The 25331-nt window shown below is 41.4% G+C and overlaps 1 protein-coding gene across 5 annotated transcripts in view; it reads right to left on the reverse strand.

Moving 5' to 3' along the window:
• Window positions 1–955: 955 nt before the first annotated feature.
• Window positions 956–25331, reverse strand: part of rps6kal (ribosomal protein S6 kinase a, like) — a 33946-nt gene continuing 9570 nt past the window's right edge. For 4 of the 5 annotated variants that reach the window (XM_061686514.1, XM_061686515.1, XM_061686517.1 and 1 more), the window contains exons 9-22: window positions 25008–25150; window positions 24577–24647; window positions 20020–20108; window positions 19724–19788; window positions 18672–18774; window positions 18398–18522; window positions 16586–16705; window positions 5743–5832; window positions 5485–5643; window positions 5252–5413; window positions 4710–4786; window positions 4424–4541; window positions 4068–4208; window positions 956–2414 (exon numbers count right to left, since the gene is read on the reverse strand). In XM_061686514.1, coding sequence (XP_061542498.1) covers window positions 2289–2414; window positions 4068–4208; window positions 4424–4541; window positions 4710–4786; window positions 5252–5413; window positions 5485–5643; window positions 5743–5832; window positions 16586–16705; window positions 18398–18522; window positions 18672–18774; window positions 19724–19788; window positions 20020–20108; window positions 24577–24647; window positions 25008–25150 — 1589 coding nt within the window. In that variant the 3' untranslated portion in view covers window positions 956–2288. The remainder of the gene's footprint in view (window positions 2415–4067; window positions 4209–4423; window positions 4542–4709; window positions 4787–5251; window positions 5414–5484; window positions 5644–5742; window positions 5833–16585; window positions 16706–18397; window positions 18523–18671; window positions 18775–19723; window positions 19789–20019; window positions 20109–24576; window positions 24648–25007; window positions 25151–25331) is intronic. The other variant, XM_061686518.1, reaches the window with a different exon arrangement.

Below are 25331 nucleotides of genomic sequence, written 5' to 3' on the forward strand. Positions count from 1 at the left end.
GAGTGGTCATTTACATAACATACAGGATGCAGAGTAGAATATGAGGGGCTGTCGGGGACATAATGCAGCATTACTTCTCACGCACACTACTAAGACCCTCTCATACACATAACTGAAATTCTTTTTGCTCACCCACATCAATACTTAAAAAATAATAATAAAATACGCTCATTGCTCCTCGTTCAGACACTACTGAATTAAGCTCATAATATAGTGTGTATGAGAGCATTTCAGTAGAGTTTGAGGGTTAAATCCCGAATAAAGTCCCTGATGGCCCCTTGTACAACAAAGTGCCACATACGAGGTCGTGCACTGAACAGTGCTACCACCTAGTGGCGTCTTAAACTCGGTGCACCACTTAAGGAAAACCTTAAGTGACAGAGGTTTAGCCAAAAATGTTTTTACCCAGTCCTCAATTTTCTATACCCTTATCCTCATTAAGACACGTGTGAGATAAGGTCCAGTTTAACATACCTGTAATTAATAAGACCGCAGGTGAGCTGGAGCCGATCCCAGCTGACTTTAGGTGAAACGCAGGGGTACACCCTGGACTGGTCGCCAACCAATTGCAGGGTACATATAAACAAATAATCATTCACACCCTAATGCTAAAGACAATTTTGAGTTAATTAACCTAACGTGCATGTTTTAAGAATGTGAGAGAAAATCGGAATACTGTACCCAAAGAAAACCTGTGCAAGCACTGGAGAACATGAAAACTGTGCAGGAAAGGCGTGAGTCAAGATTTAAACTCAGAACTATGAGACAGATGTGATAACCATAAGGCTGCTATGTTGTCCCTTATAGTAACCTAGTAACTATTTTGATGCAAAAAAAAATCACAGTTAATTCAAAATGGCTCACTCGGTTGCCTAAACTCCTACACAGACAATTTAAATCAACCAATTTCTGTTATTTTTTATTTGCAATACAATGAAGGCGAGGTCACTCTGAATGCATGTCAATAATGATCTTTAATGTCAATATATATACAGAACTTGAAAGAAAAATAGAATCTTAAAAATCAAATGAAATAAATACAATATCATACAATTTCCACAATGTCTTTTAAAGAGATATCGATAGAATTTTTTCTTTTTTTTAATTCAGCCTCTGGTTTGATGGGGTGCATTTCATTCCCCCCAGAGAATTCCCTCCAGCTCCCACCACATGCTCTTCACCTTTAGAACCTTCACTGTATATATTAAGATATGTATACAATCATTTGCAAATGTACTAGGTACACACAGATCAAACAAATGAAAATAAATATCTATGAGGACTATTATGATCGGTTTTGTTTCATTTTAAAAGGTAGAGGTTTATTTAGTTAAATCTGGTACTGATATTTTGTCCACCCATAAAAATGTTAGTGCACCACTGAACGTTTATATATTAAAAAAAAATTAAATTTAAAAAAATCAACCTCTGAAACAGATGCAGTAAACGCCTCAAACAGAAGCCACTGCATTAGTTTAATCCAGGCGTACCAAATAAATTAGCAAGTAATATGTATATGTGCAATTTAGAACTTGTCACCAGTTTCACATTCATTTTAAGACATTTTGTCCATCTGCAGTCATTTTAAACCTCTTTAGATACATCACAAACATGAATTAAAGGTCAAGGAAATACATCTTCTGTCCAAACATGCATTTATACTGCCAAAAGTGCTCGAAGATGATTTTGATCCTTACGATTTAGCACTATCTCAAAAAGAAACGTTTGTTGTAGGTTTCGAATAAGGAAACAATTTGTGTCTGTCCCTCAGTCAACGTCATCTTGCTAGCACTCTCACACATACACCTTTTATACTATATTGTGGAGAAAAGAAGAGAGCAAATGCAATCAAGGAAGGAGAAAGAACTGAGGCGGAGAGGAAGACGGAACATAGATGAAGAGCAGTGGGAGGCAGGGGGTGGGCACAGTTTACCGAAGCAGCTTTGTATCAGCCAATCACAGTGAAGGAGAACATCAGCTGGTGCGTTTCTTCCCAGGGAAGAAAGAATGAAAGGCGAGGAGGGCAAGTGCATATGAAAGCTGTGGAAATAAATACAAGTCTGTCTTCCCAGCAGTAACAAATACAAGTTTCTTGTCTTGATTTTGAGCTCATGTCTTCGCATTGGAGCCTCGTCAAGTGGATATGTGCATGGAGCTGTGCGTTTATGTTGGTTTTGTCAAATAAATATGTTAAAAAGGGAGACTGTAGCTTGGACTGGCCAGGACTTAGGTCGGTATATGAGTGAGGTCCAAATGGTAGCACAGGCTCCCGTTGTGTGTGTGTGTGTCTACATGTCTGTTGAGGTGAGTTTCTTCATGCTGCGTCGCTGGGCTAAACTGGATGCGGCCACAGGCTCTAGCACGGGCTGGCTTGTCTTCTGGCTCAGCGCTGAATAAGTGGCTGCCATGGCTCCCTATAGGAAGGAAAGCAAACTAGACATTAGCTTTAACCTTTACAATACACATTACTCACAAAAGGTTAGGGATCTAAGGCTTAGAGGTGAGATTTCAGGATGAACCTAAATAGACTAGTACCTTTACAGATTAATTTAATGTAACCTTTTCCAAATTTTTGAATTTATATGTCAAACTGTTCAATGTTTCAGTACTTTATGCACAACTTGGTTTTCTTTAACAAGCTGAACAGCAAAATTCTCAACAGGTGTTTGATCCAAGAAAATTTCCAAGGACATCCACTTCCATGCTTTCTGTGGCTCTTCCAGTCTCTCTGTATCTCTGCTATATTCGGCTGATGACACTCTGTGACATGCTAAGCTCCCACAGCAATTTGTGTAATAATTTGAACATGTGCATTCAAAAAGAGTCAAGGTATATATTGCGTTTTAAGATTTAAATTACACACGAAAGCCCCCCCCCCAAAAAAAACCTCACATTTTAATGAGTTGTGTATCTGGTAGACATAACCAGGTATGTCAAAAAGTGACACAATGATGCACTCAAATAGGGCTGGGCATTGTTAAGAACCTCACTATCTGCTTCAATTTTGATTCTTTAGGTTGCAATTCGATATCAGTTAGTTAGGTTGCACTTCAATTTTGTTCGACATTGATTTAAATGCTCCGATATCGATTCAGTAGGAAATAGAAATACACAAAAAAAGGGGAAATTTGGACAATTTTGAAATATTTATTTTTGATGCCAGGTAAACATATGCTGTATGTCATGTCACATTTTTAGGCAATAAATAAAACATCTGAAAATAAAAGCTTGCACTGAACTTATTTGTGCATATGGAGTACAAAACTAAAAAACATGACAGTTGTGGAAAACACTGAAAAAGTAACATGGATGTAAACTTAAATATTTATTTCCTTTTGCAAATTGTAATAATATAAGTAATTTGCAAAATTACTTATTTGTGCATCTGGCATACAGATGTAAAAAAATATGACAGCTCTGTATTGAAAAAGTTTATGCAAATTCAAAGAGTATCTATTTACTTACAATTACTAGGGTTATTAAGTTGCATGTTTGCAGCATTGTGACAAATGCCGGTACTTTCTCCGTCAAACCCCATTCATTTATTGCCCATGTCAACAAGTTTTCTATATTGCTCGCTGTGTGGCTTCCGTGCAGGGCTCAATAGTCTGCAGATTATTTGACACTAATTCCCACTCATTAGAAATGAAATGAGAAGTGATAGTTACATAGGGGTCAGTCGCTCTAGAAGTCCAACCATCACATTAAGAGCCACTCTTTCTGCCAACTTCAACAACTCCAAAACTGAAACCTGACTCAACTCTGTGTACAGTTTTGGGACGGTGACTTCTGACGTATTTTTGTGTTGGTATTGCAATTCGAGCTGCTGCTGCTCGCCATCTTGCTGTTGTTTGGTGCAGCTTCTGCCCACACAACGTGAATCATATGCTAAGCGCCCCTCACTGGCCAGGAGGTGAACCGATTTAAAGGATGTGCTGAATTAAAATTTAATTGAGGAGGGGAATATTGCTATGCACAGATGAATCAATAATTTTAACCACCCCTACACTCTAGGCCTTGTACAGATATCCAAGTACAGCTATTAAACAAGCTGTGCCTGGCCTCACCTTGACGAGGTGTGGTGCATCATGGCGTGCAAGCTGGAAGTGTGGCAGTGCATCTCTGCAGGAAATCCAGGAATGCTTTAGAACCTGCTCTGCCGTGTATCGCTGGTGAGGATCCACATGGAGCATGTGGGACAGGAGGTCCTGCAACACGTAAGCACATCAGGCTGCAGACGTAGCTAAGGAAAGGGTCATGTCCTCAGTTCAATGAGCTATATATTAACAAGCACAACAAATACATTGTATTACATTCAGCAGCAACTTTTAGCTGACACAAACGGCATATTTTAAATTATTTAAATCACAGTAAGTGACATATTTACAAATGTAGATGTCAATTAGCTTTTACACCATTTTACCTTAGAGGTGTCTGACACAGTATCCCAGTTACCGCCTGTCAAAGAAAACTTTCCAGACCCTATTCGAAGAAGAATCTCCTCTGGTGTGTCATTTGGCCCATTTGCAAATGGTGTGTACCTGACAAAAGGATTAACAAAATGTTAACAACTTGCTAAAATCTATATTCGGAAGTATAAATATAATTTGAGTGAGTTCTGTATGAGGCGGAATCTTCCAAAGGAACAAGTTCTGAAAACAAATCTGTGGTAACCTAAGAAAAAATAACATGTCTTGTTTTGGTCTTACCCAGCCAACATCGTATACAATAGAACTCCAAGACTCCATATATCACAGGCTGCATCATAACCTTGCCGCATTAGTACCTGAACACAAACGCATTAAAAGGCAGTCAAAGATGAAGTACTGCATCAGTAAATTAGTGCCAATCTGTTACACGCGACCAGTTCTGCCCTTTAGCACTGCTGTGAAACATGACAGGTGCCAAGTCAAACTGTGGTATTATTAAAAACATAACATGTCCAAATGTATGTAGCAATGTGGCAGTGAATCGCTCTTGTACAGTGCCTTGCAAAAGTATTCATCCTCCTTGGCTCATTTTGTGACATGCAATTTAGATTATTTCTTTATCTGAACTCTGATGGATCTGCACAAAATTGTCTATGCTAAGTTTTGAAGTGAATGGAGAAATAAAAATATATAATTTATTTTAAAATAACTTAAAATTGTCAACTCTTCAATTACTGATTTTCATCATACACTGACTCGTTAGACTATATCCTGAACAGCTCAAGTGGTACTTATTGTCAGTTCTCCTTTTTCTGACTCACCTCTGGTGCCACAAAGTTGGCGGTATAGCAAGGTGTGAGGAGCAGGCCGTTTCCCCCTCGAAGCTGCTTTGCAAAACCAAAGTCGCAGATTCTGATTGAGTCTGGATTCCCAGAATCATCCATATACAGAATGTTGCTGGGCTTCAGGTCTCGATGTACTACCTGATAAAGTTGAGTTGAAAAGATTGGATGATTGCTTATCTTGCTACGTGTGCCCATGTGTGTTTCCTCACCCCTTGGCAGTGGAGGTAGTCAACAGTCTTAGTGATGGTGTAAAGCACAGCACTGGCCTCTCGCTCAGAGAAAAACTTCTGCCTGAGGATCTTGTCTAGCAGTTCTCCCCCCTTCATCAGCTCTGTCACCAGGTAAACATACCTGCCCTCGTCATACACCTGACACATTCACACGCAACAACTGTCTGTCAGCATGTTTGACTGAGTACTACAAACTTGAGTATGATGTATTCCCAACAAAACAAATACTGCACTGACGTCCTTTAGTGTAATGATGTTAGGATGCTGGCCGTATCTCATCAGGATTTCAATTTCCTCAGAGGGGTCCCTCTTACTTTTGTCTATAATCTGTGACCGGAAAACAAAAAAAAGAAGTTTGGATCATATCACCTTTTTGCCCCATCTTTCACAGTTTCCACATTCAGCTGGTGTGAACTGCTGTGCTGCCCTCTGCTGGATAGCTGGCCTCATAGCTTTACAGAAACGAAGGAGCGTTGCACAAAACAAGACTAAACTTTGATAGAACATGTACTTGAGACAAAGACAACTGACAAATGTGAATGGATAGCAATATTATAAGATGAGCTAGGAAAAGGAAAGATGTTTACCACACATTAACAAGCAATAGACAATTGTTATGCATTATGCAATTACGTCAGTTTGCTAGAAAACGCAATAATCTAATGAAAGAAGACGACAAAGAAACAACTCTTAAATTATTTATACCATATGTGTGCATGCCTTACAAACAATCAGGGAATTTCTGTGAATGTATTGTAAATCTGTGAAACTCAGGTGAGTCACAATATATTGAGGGTGTGTAGTGTATTGAGTTAAGAATGTAGCCCTGTGGGGGCACAAGCCAGTGCAAACTGTAGGCCGGTCCCAAGCCTGGATAAATGCAGAGGGTTGCGCCAGGAAGGGCATCTGGCTTAAAACTTTGCCAAACAAATATGAGCGTTTATCCAAAGAATTCCATACCGGATCGGTTGTGGCCCGGGTTAACAACGTCCGCCACCGGCGCAGTCAGCCTGCAGGGCGCCGGTGGAAATTCAACGACTGTGGGTCAAAGTCGAAGAAGAAGAGGTGGAAAGCGGGTTCTTCGGCAGAAAGAGACGAGGAAAGCACAGAGCCAAGAACTGAATGTGGGGACTTTGAATGTTGGGACTATGACAGGAAAATCTCAGGAGTTGGTTGACATGATGATGAGGAGAAAGGTTGATATATTCTGTGTCCAGGAGACCAGGTGGAAAGGCAGTAAGGCTAGAAGTTTAGGGGCAGGGTTTAAATTATTTTACCATGGTGTAGATGGGAAGAGAAATGGAGTCGGGGTTATTTTAAAAGAAGAGTTGGCTAAGAATGTCTTGGAGGTGAAAAGAGTATCAGATCGAGCGATGAGGCTGAAACTTGAAATTGAGGGTGTTATGTATAATGTGATTAGTCCCACAGGTAGGATGTGACCTAGAGATGACAGAGAAATTCTGGAAGGAGCTACACAAAGTAGTTCTAAGCATCCCAGACAGAGAGAGAGTCGTGATTGGTGCAGATTGTAATGGACTGGAATGGAATGGAATGTTGGTGAAGGAAATAAGGGTGATGAAGAAGTGATGGGTAAGTACGGCATCCAGGAAAGGAACTTGGAGGGACAGATGGTGGTAGACTTTGCAAAAAGGATGCAAATTGCTGTAGTGAACACTTTTTTCCAGAAGAGGCAGGAACATAGGGTGACCTACAAGAGCGGATGTAGAAGCACGCAGGTGGATTACATCTTGTGCAGACGATGTAATCTGAAGGTGGTTGCTGACTGTAAGGTAGTGGTAGGGGAGAGTGTGGCGAGACAGCATAGGATGGTGGTGTGTAAAATGACTCTGGTGGTGGGGAGGAAGATTAGGAAGACAAAGGCAGAGAAAAGAACCATGTGGTGGAAGCTGAGACAGGACGAGTGTTGTGCAGCTTTTTGGGACAAGGTGAGACATGCTCTCGGTGAACGGGAGGAGCTTTCAGAAGACTGGACCACTGCAGCCAAGGTGATCAGAGAGGCAGGCAGGAGAGTACTTGGTGTATCTTCTGGCAGGAAAGGAGAGAATGAGACTTGGTAGTGGAACCTCACAGTACAGGAAATCATACAATGAAAAAGGTTAGCTAAGAAGAAGTGGGACACCGAGAGGACCGAGGGGTGGCCAAAAGGAATACATTGAGATGACATAGGGCAAAGGCCAAACAAGAGGCATATGATGACATGTATGCCAGGTTGGAAACTAAAGAAGGAGAAAAGGATCTATACAGGTTGGGCAGACAGAGGGATTGAGATGAGAAGGATGTGCAGCAGGTTAGGGTGATTAAGGATAGCGATGGAAATATGTTGACTGGTGCCAGTAGTGTGCCAGAAGACGGAAAGAATACTTCGAGGAGTTGATGAATGAGGAAAATGAGAGAGAAGGGAGAGTAGAGGAGGCAAGTGTGGTGGACCAGGAAGTGGCAATGATTAGTAAGGGGGAAGTTAGAAAGGCATTAAAGAGGATCAAAAATGGAGAGGCAGTTGGTCCTGATGACATTCCTGTGGAGGTATTGGAAGCATCTAGGAGAGGTGGCTGTGGAGTTTTTAACCAGCTTGTTCAATAGAATTCTAGCGTTTGAGAAGATGCCTGAGGAATGGAAGAAAAGTGTGCTGGTGCCCATTTTTAAGAACAAGGGTGATGTGCAGAGCTGTGGGAACTATAGAGGAATAAAGTTGATGAGCCACACAATGAAGTTATGGGAAAGAGTAGTGGAGGCTAGACTCAGGACAGAAGTGAGTATTTGCAAGCAACAGTATGGTTTTATGCCTAGAAAGAGTACCACAGATGCATTATCTGCCTTGAGGATATTGATGGAAACGTACAGAGAAGGTCAGAAGGAGCTACATTGTGTCTTTGTAGATCTAGAGAAAGCCTATGACAGAGTACCCAGAGAAGAACTGTGGTACTGCATGCGGAAGTCTGGAGTGTGTCTGTGTTAGAATAATACAGGACATGTACGAGGGCAGCAGAACAGTGGTGAGGTGTGCTGTAGGTGTGACAGACGAATTTAAGGTGGAAGTGGGACTGCATCAGGGATCAGCCCTGAGCCCCTTCCTGTTTGAAGTGGTGATAGATAGGCTGACAGATGAGGTTAGACTGGAATCCCCATGGGCCATGATGTTTGCAGATGACATTGTGATCTGCAGTGAAAGCAGGGAGTAGGTGGAAGAACAGTTAGAAAGATGGAGGCATGCACTGGAAAGCAGAGGAATGAAGATTAGCCAAAGTAAGACAGAATATATGTGCATGAATGTGAGAGGTGGTAGGGGAAGAGTGATGCAACAGGGAGAAGAGATAGCAAGGGTGGAGGACTTTAAATACTTGGGGTCAACCGTCCAGAGCAATGGTGAGTGTGGTCAGGAAGTGAAGAAACGGGTCCAAGCAGGTTGGAACGGGTGGAGGACGGTGTCAGGTGTGTTATGTGACAGAAGAGTCTCTGCTAGGATGAAGGGCAAAGTTTATAAAACAGCGGTGAAGCCAGCCATGATGTACGGATTAGAGACAGTGGCACTGAAGAGACAACAGGAAGCAGAGCTGGAGGTGGTGGAAATTAAGATGTTGAGGTTTGCTCTCGGAGTGACCAGGTTGGATAAAATTAGAAATGAGCTCATCAGAGGGACAGCCAAGGTTCGATGTTTTGGAGACAAAGTTAGAGAGAGCAGACTTCGATGGTTTGGACATGTCCAGAGGAGAAATAGTGAGTATATTGGTAGAAGGATGATGAGGATGGAGCAGCCAGGCAAGACAGCGAGAGGAAGACCAAAGATAAGGTTGATGGATGTCGTGAGGGAAGACATGAGGGTAGTTGGTGTTCGAGAGGAGGATGCAGGAGATAGGCTTACATGGAAAAGGATGAAGCGCTGTGGCGACCCCTAAAGGGACAAGCCGAAAGGAAAAGAAGTGTATCGAGTTAAGCCTGGCTAGCGGTCTACTTTTCTCCACTGTAACAAATACCTAATTTCTGATTATACTGTTGCTCGTCCAATGTCACTTCTGCACACAAGAAATTTTTTTTTGGTACCATTCTGTTAAAGAATTGTCAGGGATATACCTTGATTTGAAACTGACAATACTGGATTTTTCCACTATGCATATTGGCAAGCCACAAGTCTTCTAGGAGAAATGTCCTTAGGACAGATAAGACAAAGCTTTATCTTTTTTAGCAAGTCACACCAGTGATATTTAGAGATTCAAAAATGAAGCATACTAATAATATAACACTACCTAATGTGAAATATAGAGGAAGCTCAGTTATGTCCCGGGGCTGCTTTACCACACCCACAAGACTGTTTTCAGGCTGGTGTAGCGGACATGCCACCCGGCACCCCAGCCTCGCACTACCGCCGCTCCCCGCCGAGGTAGATGATAACTGCTAGCGAGACGCAGCGTCACACGCAAATGCTAAACGAATCACCTGCCATAAACTGTCAAAAACAAGACAGATATTTGCTTTGCCATGCCGGCGCTAAGTGAATCACGGCTGCCTGGCCCTTCAAAGCGGAGACCCAAGGATGCCAAGTTCGCCCCCGGATGCCAAGTTAATTAACTCCCCGCCAGTCGAAGAATTCCAGCAACAAAGGCGCCTCCCCCCTGTTGAGTAAAATCCCCCCTTTTTGTCCCGCTCCGGCCATAAAAGTGGCCGGAGTCGAGAAGTTTTTGGGAGTTTTTTTTGGTGGAGAAGTCGGTGAGTTGGTTGGTCTCACCCCAACCAACTCACCGACGACCGGGCCAGCCAGGATGCCCACCTCACCCGAGGTGGCAAGGACACATCGGATGATCCGGATGACGCCTGCTTCCGTGACGCAGGCGCCACTTCCAACTCATCGTTTCCTTCTAAATTAAGCACAGTTCTTATTTCAGACATAATCGCTACTCTGGTATAGGGCAAAATGTGTCTCAGTGGCAGGGTCATGGATTCTCTAACAGGGTAATGCCCCAAAACACAGAGCTAAGTATAAAACATTGGAGGATTTTGCCATTGTCTTCTGTGAGCCGCAGTCTAAATGTAAATAAACATATGTGGAAGGAACTGCAACATACAGTCAGGAAAAGAAATCCTTCAAATCTTAGAAAGCTTGAGATGTTTTCCAATAATGAGTGGGCCAAAATACCCGTCGAGGAGTGTAAAATTGTCACTGAGATTTAGCGAAATTATTATTTTGTGCAACAATATATGAAATTAAGAGTACGACCATGTTTGTCAAGCTTTTTTAAAAACAAAAACAAAAAAAAACTGCTTGACCACAATTCAAAAGCAATACATGATTTTCCATCATACTCAGCAAGTTTATATTCACTCTTACTCGAGTCAGTTAAAATTTATTTCAGTGAACATTGAAGATTTTTATTTCTTCAATGAAGTGTACCAACAATTTTGTCCACATCTAAAGACCTTTTCCAAAAAATTTGAATATCATGGAAAAGTTTATTTTTTCCCATAATTCCATTGAAAAAGTAAAACTTTCATAAATTATACATTCAGGGCCCACAATTTAAACAAGTTCAAGTATTAATTTATTTATTTTGACATAATTTGGGCTTCCAGGTCATAAAACCCACAAAATCAGGAATTCAAATTTTTAAAATCTTTTTCTTCTTTTCCTTTCGGCTTGTCCTGTTAGGGGTCGCCACAGTGCGTCATCCTTTTCCATGGGGTCGCCACAGTGAGTCATCCTTTTCCATGTGAGCCTATCTCCTGCATCCTCCTCTCTAACACCAACTGCCCTCATGTCTTCCCTCACTACAACCATCAAACTTCTCTTTGGTCTTCCTCTAGCTCTCTTGCCTGGCAGCTCCATCCTCATCACCCTTCTACCAATATACTCACTCTCTCTCCTCTGTACGTTTCCAAACCAGGGAAGTCTGCTCTCTCTAACTTTGACTCCGAAACATCTAACCTTGGCTGTCCCTCTGATGAGCCCATTTTATTCAACCCAGTCACTCCTAGAGCGAACCTCAACATCTTCATTTCCGTCACCTCCAGCTCTGCTTCCTGTCGTTTCATCAGTGCCACTGTCTTTAATCTGTACATCATGGCTGGCCTCACCACTGTCTTATAAACATTGCAATTAAAAAATAAATTAATACTGTGAGAAAATCAGCCCAAATTTTGCAGGCCATAAATGTTTTAAACTGAATGTCACACACTACTCATCTACTAAACTCAAAGCACCTGCACAGGGTTCCCCAGGTGTCAATAAATTGATTCAGTTTGGTTCAATTGTCTCAGTTCGGTTCAATATGGGGAAGACTGCAGACTTGACAACTGACCAGAAGATCATCATTGATACACTCCATAGGATAGGTAAGCCACAAAAGTTCATAGCTAAGAAGGCTGGCTGTTCACAGAGTGCTGTGTGTCAGCATATCAATGGAAAGTATAATGGAAGGACAAAATGTGGCTGGGAAAGATGCACCAGCAAAAGAGATGACCATGGGCTTCAGCGGATTATCGAACAGAAGATTCAAGAATCGAGCAGAGATCCATAAAGAGTGGAATGAGGCGGGAGTCACAGTTTCAAAAACCACCACATTCAGACGCATCCGGGAGATAGGCTACAACTGTCAGGTCCCTCGGGTCAAGCCACTTTTGAGCCAACGTAGAAAGTGTCTCAACTGGGCCAAGGAGAAGAAGGACTTAACTGTTGGCCAAGGTCCTCTTTTCCAATGAAAGTAAAGTCTGCCTTTCATTCGGGAATCAAGGTACAAGGGTTCGGAGGTAGATGGGTGAAGAACAGAACCCAAACTGCTTGAGGTCCAATGTGAAATATCCACAATCAGTCATGACTTGGGGAGCAATGTGCAGTGCAGGTGTTGGTAAACTCTGCTTTCTTAAATCCAAGGTCACCGCAACAGTCTACCAGAGTGTTTTCGAGGACTTCATGATTCCGCTTCACGTTTTGCGGCTTCAGTGCTTCGCGGGTCTTTCCAAAATATTAATTAAAAAACAATTCATCAAAAAATAAAAATGAAAAAAATACAGCCATATCGGCAGCCATATTGCGGAAAGACGCGTTGTTTCATGTTGATGCGCGAGAGAGAAGGTTTCTCTGCATCCCAAACAAAGAGATGAGTTGACACATGCTTTGTACATGCCTGTACTGTACTATACATGCCACGGGCACTCATACAAGGTGCGCGACATCGACCAATGAGAGCACGAGTGGATTTATCCCGTGAGCTGATTGACTGCGCATCATCGCAGCCTCACCCAGCATCTTCCCTTGTTGTGTCTCGCCAGTCTCGTCCACGCTGTTGACTGTCTCGCATACTGTATCTTAGTGTTGTGTTCGTGATAACTTTTTTCGTTTAAACGATAACCTTTTTTGATTAGTTAAGCCCTTACAATGCCGCCTAAGCGCTGTGCCCCTCCAAAAGCTTCCTCCGGGGCGCCCAAGAGGAAGATGATGAACATCGCATGATCGCACTACTCGTCACTTTAAACCGCATACACTCCTTGAAGTCTCAGCGCCCTTTGCACAATGGTCATTGCACCGGACTATTGCAATATTAGTCGTTCGAACTGCTCTAAGTGCTAGAGGACTCTGCATCTTTTTGCACAATTGTTTTTTGTCAATGTCTTTATGTCCCCAAAGTGTTCTGTAAATTGACTGTTTGTTGTACTAGAGCGGCTCCAACTACCGGAGACAAATTCCTTGTGTGTTTTGGACATACTTGGCAAATAAAGATGATTCTGATTCTGATTCTGATCAGTGAAAAAGTGAAACTTTTAGATATGATCAACGAGGGCAGAAGTTATGAATCTGTGGCACGCCATTATGGCGTGAATGAATCTTTCTCATCAAGAAAGAGGAAGCAAACATCCGCAAAACTGCTTCAATAACCTTCAATAAGGAAGCGAAATGTGTGGTAACTACGTGTAATAAAAGAACTGTGAAAATGGAAGCGGCATTGGCATTGTGGATTGCTGATTGTAGGGAAAAGAGTGAGTTTGGACACTAATATGATCAGGAGAAAGGCCAAATCTCTGCCACCAACACAAGCCTATTCGCCGTTGTCAGAAGGCAATGTTGATGAATGTTAATTACTGTATAATAAATGTTAATTACTGTATAAGGTTTTATAATTAAAGATTTAAGTAAATATGTGTACTGTTGTAATCTTTGTCTCAAATATGTAAAGTATAAATACTGTTTAAACATCTTAAACATTCTGTTACCCGCATACACATACCCGAAAATTCCTCTGGGGGGGGGTAAATCCTACTTTGTGGTTTTTCACCTTTCGCGGGGGGGTTCTGGTCCCCATTAACAGCAAAAAACGAGGGATCACTGTACTGAGAATTTGTACGGAGATGCAGATTTCATCTTCCAGCAGGACCTGGCCCATGCCCATACCGCTAGAAGCACCAAAACCTGGTTTGATGCCCATTCCATCACAGCGCTTGACTGACCAGCCAACTCGCCGGATCTAAACACTATTGAGAATCTATAGGGTATTATCAAGAGGAAAATGAGCGGCACCAGACCCAAAAACAATGAAGAACTGACAACAAGCATCAAGGAAAGCTGGGCTTCCATAACTCCCAGGTAATGCCACAGGCTGATTGCCTCAATGCCATGGCGCATCGAGCCAGTGATTAAAGCAAAGGGATTCACAACCAAGTATTGAAGATTAACATATCGATTTGAAAGTACCATGTTTTGATTGATTTAATGTTACCCTAATTTCTATCTTTTTTTTCTACAAAAACTGTAAACAAATAAATAATTGTTTATAATGTGGGCCCTGAATCTATTATTTATGAAAGTAAAATTTTTCTAATGGAATTATGGATATAAAACTTTTTCATGATATTATAATTTTTTTTGGAGAGGGTCTGTATATTACATTGATGACAATATTAAAAAGTAGGTAAGTAAATCACAGAAAAGAACACCACAGATTGAGTCTGGAATATGATAAATATTGCTTTAGTTGACATCTGTTAGGTGCTACCACAGTCATCCCCTTTAGCACTGCCATGAAAAATGACAGGTGCCAAATCAAACTGTGTTATTAATGAAAACATCACATGTGCAAATGTCTGTAGCAATATGGCAGTGAATCGCCTTTCTACAGTGCCTTGCAAAATTATTCACCCCCTTGGATTTTTACCCATTTTGTAAACAATTTCTCTATCTGAACTTGATTTGATAGATATGCACAAAATAGTCTAAGTTTTGGAGTGACTAGAGAAAATAATAATAATAATAAAAAGTGGCCATGTGCAACTATTCACTCCTCTAAAGTGGTGCAATCACAGCAGCATGTCATTTCTGATAAGACTATGAGGTTTCCACATCAATGTTTTTTTTTTGCCTCTTTCACTTCTCTCAAGGGAAAACTGCTCCCGCTCCTTCTCAGTCACTTACAGACTGGTACAGGATTTTCTCAAGAATATCATTATATTTAGCACCAACAATCTTTTCCTCGACTTGGACCATTTTCCAAGTGACTCCTGTTTAAAAGCATCCCCGCAGCATAATGCTGCCACCACCATTAAGACCAATACACCTTGCGCCATACATTTTGGGTGTCTCCTACATGCCTTTTTGAAAACTCAAAATGTTTCCTCTTATTTTTAGCTGAAAGCATCAGCTTTCTTCTGGCCACTCTTCAATAAAGCCCACCTCGATGGAGTGCATGGCTTCTTGTGATCCTATGGACAGATACTCTAGCCTCTGCTGTGGAACTCTGTAGATCCTCCAGAGTTAACTTGGATCTCTGTGCTGCTTCTCTGATTAATGGCCTCTGTGAGCTTTGGTGGGTAGCCCTCTCTTGATAGGTTTGTTGTGGTGTCAAATTTCCATTTGATTAAGATGGATTTGATGGTGCTCCTGGGGATACCCAAATATATATATATATATATTTATTTATTTTCTAACCCAACCTTGTCTTGTACTTCTCAACAAGTTTGTCCCTGACTTGTTTGGAGAGTTCCTTGGTCTTCATGGCTGTGTTTGGTTAGGGGTACCTCTTGCTTTGGTGTTGCAGCATCTGGGGCCGTTCAGAAAAGTTGTGAATATACTTTAGGGGCTTCATAACAAAGGGGGTGAATGCATACATTCCAATGAAAAAGTATTGGCCCACTTCTCAAATTCTTATATTTCTGCATCGTTTTAATGACTCATCCAGCAGGTCACAAAGTAATCCAGGACAACATCTGAAGAACTGCAGACCTTCCTTCCCTCAGTTAAGGTCAGTGTTCATGACTCAACAATAAGGAAGAGACTTGGCAAAAATAGCAACAGAGTTCCAAGTCAAAAACAGCTGCTGACCAAAAAAAGATCAAAAAGAAAAAAAGAACATCTGAATGATTCCAGGATACAAGCGGCCGAAATGAGTTTCCTCCGCAGGGTGTCCGGGCTCTCCCTTAGAGATAGGGTGAGAAGCTCGGTCATCCGGGAGGATCTCAGAGTAGAGCCGCTGCTCCTCCACATCGAGAGGAGCCAGATGAGGTGGCTGGGGCATCTGATTCGGATGCCTCCCGGACGCCTCCCTGGTGAGGTGTTCCGGGCACGTCCCACCGGGAGGAGACCCCGGGGGCGACCCAGGACACGCTGGAGAGACTACGTCCTTTGGCTGGCCTGGGAACGCCTCGGGATCCCCCCGGAAGAGCTGGATGAAGTGGCTGGGGAGAGGGAAGTCTGGGCGTCTCTGCTAAAGCTACTGGCCCCGCGACCCGACCTCGGATAAGCGGTAGAAAATGGATGGATGGATGGATGAATGATTCCCAAGACTTTTGGTAGAATATTCTATGGACTGACGAGGTGAAAGTTAAAATTTTTGGAAAGTGTGTGTCTTGTTGCATCTGGCATAATGTAACACAGCGCTCAGAAAAAGAAAATCATACCAAAAGTCAAACACGGTGGTGGTAGTGCGATGTTAAAAAAAACAGGGAGTTGGATATTTTCTCCACACACTGTACTGAGGAGCACAAAAGCCCCGACCGAAAACGATATAGTACACATCCATGTAAAGATCTTATTATATAATCAAAATTGATCTTTGACTAGGAAAGCAGTAGTTTAAATGGTCACCTTCACAGCATATTCCATGGCAGAGACTCTGTGTACACAGCGTTTACAAATGGAGTACGAGCCGACTCCTATGTCCTCCTGCAGCTCATATAGATCCAAGAACTTGGACCCCCCATGCATCTGAAAGGAAGAAAAAAAACAAGTGATTACATTTCGTTGGATGGTATATACTTATTTAAATTTGCTTAAAGGGAAAATATTATGGAAAATGTGCTTTGCAATGTCTTACACACATGGACAAAATCGTTGGTACTCCTCTGTTAATGAAAGACAAACCCACAGTGTTCACAAAACTTGAATCTGACAAAAAAAAAATAATAAAGAAGCATTTAATGAAAATTAACCAATGAAATTCAGACATTGGTTATGAATTGTGGTTTAACGGAATTATTTTTAGAAACAAACTCATGAAACAGGCCAGGACAAAAATTATGGTGCCCCTAGAAAAGATTTAAAATAATTTGACCAGAGGGACATGTTCAAACAAGGTGTGTCCTCTAATTAGAATCACAGGTGTCTTCAGACTTGAAATCAGTGAGTTGGCCTATTTAAAGTGTCACAAGTAATAATTGTGCTGTTTGGTGACATGGTGTGTACTACACTAAACATGGACCAAAGGAAGTGAAGGAGAGAGTTGTCTCAGAACATGAGAAAGAAAATTATAGGCAAGCATATAAATGCTATCAGACCAACTCCAAGCAGCTTGATGTTCCTGTGACTGAAGTTGCACATTCAGAAATTTAGCCAACCTCCCTGGATGTGGCCACAGGAGAAAAACTGATGACAAATTGAAGAGACAGATAATATGAATGGTAACAACCTCCAAAGAAATTAAAGGTGAACTCTAAGGTCAAGGAACATCAGTGTTATATGGCACCATCTGTCAGTGGCTTAAACGACAATGACCAAGGAGCAAACCACTGTTGAAAATAAATAATACAAGAGCGAGACGGGAATTTTCCAAACTGCATGTCTACAAGTCACAAAGCTTCTGAGAGAATATCCTATGGACAGATGAGACAAAACTGGAACTTTTTGGCAAGGCACATGTTCACAGATGCAAAAATGAAGCATAAGAAAAGAACACTGTACCTATTGTGAAACATGGTGGAGGCTCTGTTCTGTTCTGTGTCTTGAATCTGTGCAGGGTACAATGAAATCTTAAGACTATGAAGCTATTCTAGAGAGAAATGTGCTGCCCAGTGTAGGAAAGCTTGGTCTCAGTCACAGGTCATCGGTTTTGAAACAGGGTAATAACCCAAACCATACGGCTAAAACACCCAAGAATGACTAAAAGCAAAACATTGGACAAAGAGGCCTTCTAGAAGACCCTGATCTAAATCCTACTGAACATCAGTGGAAGGAGCTGAAACATGCCGTCTGGAGAAAGCACCCTTCAAACCTGAGACAACTGGAGCAGTTGCCTCATGAAGAGTGGGCCATAGTACCTGCTGAGAGTTGCAGTAGTCTCATTGAAAGTCAGAAAATCATTTGATTGAAGTGATTGTCTCAAAATGCGGTGCAACAAAATAAGGGTACCATCATTGTCCAGGCCTGTTTCATGAGCTACTGAACCACAATTCAAAAGCAAGATTTTCATTGGTTAATTTTAATTAGTTTATTTATTATTACTTTTGTCAGGATAAAGGTATTTCTGTGACCACTGTGGGTTTTTCGTTCTTTAAAAGGGGGATACCAACAATTTTTTCCAGATGTGTATGTGATGCCTCTTGTTCTCAAACCTTAGGACCCTTTCAAACATGTAGAAGTGGGGTTGAGCATCCACACAAGGGAGAGAATGAGCAAGTTTACCTGAACTATCGGGAGTATACTGAGGAGAGGGGAACTCTTGTTTTCATCCATCGGCGTTGGAGCAACAAAACTGAAGCCTTTGAAGAGCTGGTGGGCGTTCGCACTGGGAGGGATACCTGGGGAGTCTAAACAAACAAAGATGCAGCATAATACAAGACTGCGAATATACAAACAGTACACCCAATAAATTATGTACTGACAGGTATGAACATGCAGCCAGATGGTTTTCGAGATAACAAGTTTACAGTAAGTCTGAGTGTATGTGTAGATTTACCTTTAGGCGTCTTTGCAGTAAATTCTGGGTCAAAACAGAACGTGTCGTCTGGTTTACCTGCCGCAGGCTTGAATGGGGGCTGTAGTTCTCTCCTGTACAATTTCTGAGGAGGGCCACATTTTACCATTATAGATATTAGGGATCAAACCCTCCCAACAGGCTTTTTGTAATGTGTGACCATTCGTGTGTCAGAAAAGTTCCACGACTGGTGTTGAAAAAGCTGTATTTCAAATCCAAACTACCAAGTTCTCCCCTTTGAAGTATTCCCCCTGGAGTCTACCGCACTTTCCTAGTCTTCTCTCCCACGGCTTGATGCGATCCTGGAATGACTCTTACTGGATCCTTCTCACCTCCGTCGTCAAGGCCATCATCTTCACAACGGGTCCCACTTTTGCAAAGACGGGGGAAAAAATAAATAAACAAATTTTTAAAAAATCACACGGAGTCAAGTCAGTTAAGTTGGGAGGTTGCTCCTGCTTGGCGATGTTCTTCTCGGCCAGGAATTGGCAGTGTCAGATGCTCAGGATATTGTGTGTAGGCATGTTGTCATGTTGAAGCAGCCACAAGTTGTTCTGCCACTACTCTCTCTTTTTCTCAACCACTAAACAAACAAATCCATACGATCTCTTTGTAGATGTGCTTCTTTATCGTCTGGCCCACACTGAAGGGGAGAACTCGTAGTCGGGGTTTAAAACATGAATGTCGTGACACCAGTCCTGGAACCTTTCTGACACACCTCATCCGTGAAAGAAAGGCCAAGACCCCTTTTGACTGTAGCCCCTCCCATTCCTCTACAATGGTGTCCAGCCAATAGTGGCCTGCTGGCTGGTAAACACTCACGCAGCGCTATTAGTGCACACACAGCCAGAACTGGCCATCTGCCCAGATGCACACATAGAAGATTGGCACAGCCAAAATTAATGGCCAAGCTGAACGTTTGTGAGGTGTGAATCTACAACAGAAGCTGGAGAGTTACGTGTGTTTGTGAGGGAGGGGGATCAGAAATGAAATGAGGAATTATTGTGTGCGTGTGAGTGTGCGTGCGTGCCCACATTCCAGTCAATGGTGGAGAAGAAAGCATGACGTTTGATCTCCTCCACGCCGTCAGGTCCGGCACCTTGAGAAAGAGATCATATCACTTCCGTAAACTTGGCACGATCAATTTGCACTTCTTTAACAAGGCTCAACGCTTTCACGTGTTGCTCTTTCTGTGGTATTCTGCATGTGATTGAAGGAAACGCCAAACAGTTAACAAGCTCATGTTTGAAAAGAAGCAGACATTCTCCTTGAAGACAGAATAATTGTATAGTTTCATGTTGAGTCAGCATTTAACTGCAATACTACTTACCTAGTCTGTTCGTGGGGTTACGTTTAAACAGCATCCTCAGCAAACTCTGGGCTTCCAAACTAAGGAACTGAGGCATTCCTAATTTCGCTCTGAATGGGGAAAAAAAAGAAAAATATAAATGTGTACCATAGTGCCACTGTCCAAGGGGGGGGAAAAAATAATTCACTTTTTTTGTCACAAAATTTCCTTCACTTGATCAGTAAACAGGTATTGACGCAAAAGCAATCTGAAAAACTGTATTACAATATATTACAGTATCATTCTCGCTTGCTTGCTCTCTCTCTCTCTCTCTCTCTCTCTCTCTCTCTCTCTCTCTCGCTCTCTCTCTCTATATATATGTATTTTATATAATATAACATTATGAAGAGGCAAAGTAATTTAAGGGCTAATGGCTCTTGAATACTCTGGGCATAATTTACCAAAATCCCAAATACAAGGCACTAAATTAAGTGGTCATAGTCTAACAGATTGCGCCTACTGTTGGTGTGCATGTTGCGCAGCATCTACTAAGACTTCAATCTTTTACCGGGTTATCAAATATCTGGTGCTAAACTGCGTGTCCACTTCAATGGACTGTGCGCTCTGTTGGCAACAAGTATAGAAGTGGTGGAGACAGCTGTATTTAAAAGAGGGTTTTGCACTTTAGGTAGCACTGATGGTGTTCACCATGGAAAATTTGGGAGAGCTCCACAAGTGCAAAATGAAGTTTGAAGCGTGCATAAAAGCCATGAGTTGTTTGATTTACAGTGGGTACGGAAAGTATTCAGACCCCCTTAAATTGTTCACTATTTATTATAGTGCAGCCATTTGTTAAAATAATTTAAGTTCATTCCCCCCCATATTAATATACACACAGCAACCCATATTGACAGAAAAAAAACGGAATTGTTGACATTTTTGCAGCTTGATTAAAAAAAACAACAACTGAAATATCACACAGCCATAAGTATTCAGACCCTTTGCTCAGTATTTGGTAGAAGCACCCTTTTGAGCTAATACAGCCATGAGTCTTTTTGGGAATGATTTTTCACACTTCGATTTGGGGATCCTCTGCTATTCCTCCTTGCAGATCCTCTGAAGGTTCTGTCAGGTTGGATGGTGAAAGTTGGTGGACAGCCATTTTTAGCTCTCTCCAGAGATGCTCAATTGGTTTTAAGTCAGGGCTCTGCCTGGATCATTCAAGAACACTCACGGAGTTGTTCTGAAGCCACTCCTTCGTTGTTTTAGTTGTGTGCTTAGGGTCATTGTCTTGTTGGAAGGTGACCCTTCGGCCCAGTCTGAGCTCCTGAGCCCTGTGGAGAAGGTTTTCTTCCAAAGTAGTGTTAACTGTTAACTTTACATGTCCAGGTTATTGGACAGGTGATGAGCAGTGCCTTGTTTTCTCCACACATACCGCTTAGAATTAAGGCCTAAAAGTTCGATCTAGGTCTCATCAGACCAGATAATCTTATTTCTCACCATCTTGGAGTCTTTCTTGTGTTTATTTTAGCAAACTCCATGCGGGCTTTTCATGTTTCTTGCTTACGACAGGCCAGTCTGTCATAACGCCTCGACTGGTGGAGGGCTGCAGTGATGGTTGACTTTCTAGAACTTTCTCCCATCTCCCGACTGTATCTCTGGAGGTCAGCCACAGTGATCTTTGGGTTCTTCTTTACCTCTGTCACCAAGGGTCTCCCGATTGTTCAGTTTGGCCGGACGGCCAGCTCCAAGAAGGGTTCTGGTCGTCCCAAAGGTATTCCATTTAAGGATTATGGAGGCCACTTTTCTCTTAGGGACCTTAAGTGCAGCAAAAAAAAAATTGTAACCTTGGCCAGATCTGTACCTTGCCACAATTCTGTCTCTGAGCTATTCAGACAGTTCCTTTGACCTCATGGTTCTCATCTGCTCTGACATGCACTGAGAGCTGTAAGGTCTTATATAGATAGGTGTGTGGCTTTCCTAATCAAGTCCAATCAGTATAATCAAACACAGCTGGACTCCAATGAAGGTGGAGAAACATCTCAAGGATGATCAGAAGAAATGGACACCACCCGAGTTAAATATATGTGTCACAGCAAAGGGTCTGAATACTTATGGCTGTGTGATATTTCAGTTTTTCTTTTTCAATAAATCTGCAAAAATTTCAACAATTCAGTTTTTTTTCTGTCAATATGGGGTGCTGTGTGTATATTAATGAGGGAAAAAAAACCAAATGATTTTAGCAAATGGCATCAATATAACAAAGAGTGAAAAATTTAAGGGGGTCTGAATACTTTCCGTACCCACTGTAAGTAACTACTGTAAGTGCATGTGAATTGGATGCATTTGCCCTTCCTGTGTAACAGTTAAACATTTGGACAGCACACCCAGAAAACATCTCTGGTAGAGGCTAGCACCATATGTCAGTGAGCTGAATGACCCAGACACAAAAAAATGCAGCGTTGAAAGGAGTTTGGTCTAAAGTGATATTGCATGACTCCCTTGTGACTGGCTCCAATTGAGCCCTGAGATCATTCCATTCAAAGCAGGAAAATTACACTGCTGAATAGGCAATGTCACGATAATTATTGTTCCTGGTATTTCAACAATATTTAAAGAAGTGGAAAAAGTTCTCCACAGCCGCCTCTCATTTTGCCTGCACTACAATGACACTGATATGAGTTCCGGTTTGCACCTGTCTTTCAAAAGCGGTACTTAAAGACGCAAAGTTGGCCATCGCAATTTGGCTTATGTTTGATAAATAAAATTACGCATGCTAAATTACTGGAACCTCGCCTTCATGTATATAATCCATTCTAAGGTAATGTTTCCCATTGAAATTAATGAAAATGTAATTTGTCCGTTCCAGCCTCAGAACAAAGATATATTTACCTTATTTTGATCAGTGTGGTTAAAAATAAGTACAGTACAAAATAAAAATAATTGAAAACACCCTTTATCATGAAGAAAAAACAGTGTGTTTGATACCAAATCACCACGCAACTTAAAACTTTAAAAAAGACATTTACTCCACGTCACCATCCTGTACAGTGTTTTTGAATCCAAAAGGTAGTGTATTTCTTAGCCTTGCCTCGTGTCCTTTGACGTAGTACTGTAAATATCTGACCAGCAATAGTTTTTTTTTTTTTTTTTTTTTTTTTTAAACATGGCGTTGTGGGACAGACAACACGTAATGGCTTGATGAGACTACAGGACAAATTTGGTCTTCCACAATTCCACTATGTCAGACTACTGCAATAAAATTTCAATACCACCGAATCCCGTCTTTTACGATCACGGGGCTTTATCTTGTCAACTCAAACGCGACTGGATACACTCTTTACCATGGCGACCACAACAAAAATTTATCGCACTGCCTGTACTATAAGAACAAAATGGGGAAAAACGTGTGGTGGTGGTCACCGGTGCTCAGGAGAGGACGTTCGTTTCAGGCTTGCTGTCAGGTATGCTCCTGGACTTTTAATACGATACGACTCGCAAGCAGGCAACAAAACGTTATGTAACCTAGCAAGCTAGTGCTAGCACTAACGGCTGTACGTAAACATGCCGGCGTTCTGTGGAATCATGCTCTAAAGTTTTGGTGTGTGTGAAGTAATTTAATTACAATAAAGTAATTTAATTACAGTAAGTTAGCACCCGTTATTTCTGTCATGTTGTAATGTTGGTTTGACCTGACTGATTAGAATACATGACCTGACTAGAGCAGTGATTTCCAACCTTTATGGAGCCAAGGCACATATTTTACAATTGAAATATCTTACGGCACACCAACAAAAAAAAAAATGGCACAAAAAATGGATACATTAATTGTTAATTAATTAATTACTGTATGTACTTCCTGCCATCTAATAGAAGACCATTAATTTGTTCTGTCTGTCACTATCCCTCACTGGCATAAATAAATTGACAAAGATACATTATTTCTTGTAAATCAAATAATTTTTTGAGCAGTTAAGTAAAATTTTATAATTTCTCACGGCACACTGGTTGGGAATCACTGGACTAGAGAATACTTTTGAAGATACTCAGTATACAGTACACAAGTAAATAGAGTCAATGAACAAGTCATTTAAATAGACATTGTTTCATCCTTTTTAAACTCGCTGATCGGCCCCAAAGATCCTGATCATGTAAAACCAACTTCCGAGCTCAAACATTTTTTGTTTTCAGAGCAGTATAACAGGACAAGCCAAAAGGAAAAGAAGAAGATGGCTGCTAGTTACTGTACTTTGATTTTTTTTTAAATACATTAAAAAAAATAAAAATAGATTCTTCCTCTGCCTTCAAAGATGTCCTTTGTGTGCTTGCTGAAGTGCATCTGTAATATCAAAGTTGAGGCAAGGCTGACTTTCCTCCCATGAGCAATAAGGAGTCTGGCGTTCTCTCTAGTATCACTACATTACTGGATGTGTGTTTGGAAAAAGCGAGCATTTGTGGACGCTCAGACATTCAGGATCAATGCCTGATCACTTGTTTATGACTTAGTATCCAGTGGAAAACGTAACAACACTTGTGGTGGGAACACTAAATACAAATCACTTGTCATCTGTTTTCGAGTGGCATTACTGTGTAACTCACTTGAGAATCATGTTCATGGTCTCATTGCGGTCTTTCCCTTGGAATGGTAATGTCCCCGTTAGCATCTCAAACTGCAAACATATGAGACAGGAGAAGTAATACAATAAATATATAATAACTCAGTCAGTGAAAATAACTGTCTGCAAACCGTGTCTTTTTTTTTTTTTTTTAAAAGGTAGAAGAGCGATTTTATTGGTTTTCCAGCAGGCACACACTTTCTTGAAGGGAACTTTGTTAGTCATGTTTGTTATAAGAAATTATCTTATGTTGTGTTCTTTTTCACTAATCATGGATATGTTGATGCTATGGCAATAATTACCTATTTTGGGGCCGTGGGAAGGAACTCATTTTCAAACTCGAAAATGTTTTTGAAACCTTGGTCTAGTTAAAGATGATGAGCTTTTGTCTGAGTATTGCGAGAACCCGCATACCATTAGCACACCCAGCGACCACCAGTCAGCACTCTGTGTGTGTCCTCTCCTGTTGACCACCTCAGGGGCCATATACTCCACCGTACCACAGAAAGAATATGCCTTCTTATCAGCATCCACTGACTCTTTGCTCAGGCCAAAGTCTGTACACAATGACATCCGATTATGTCTCATCTGGACAAACAAAAACATGACAGTCCCATCCAGGAGTTGCAGGACAGATAAAAACATACAAGTTGTAAATGTTTCTTTTCATGAACATCAACGATATCGTTTTCGAAGGGAGGGGGACAAAGCACTGTATTAGATTTTGAAAATTTTTAT

This window comes from Phycodurus eques, chromosome 9, assembly GCF_024500275.1.
Source record: "Phycodurus eques isolate BA_2022a chromosome 9, UOR_Pequ_1.1, whole genome shotgun sequence".
In the NCBI taxonomy this organism is placed as follows: Eukaryota; Metazoa; Chordata; class Actinopteri; order Syngnathiformes; family Syngnathidae; genus Phycodurus; species Phycodurus eques.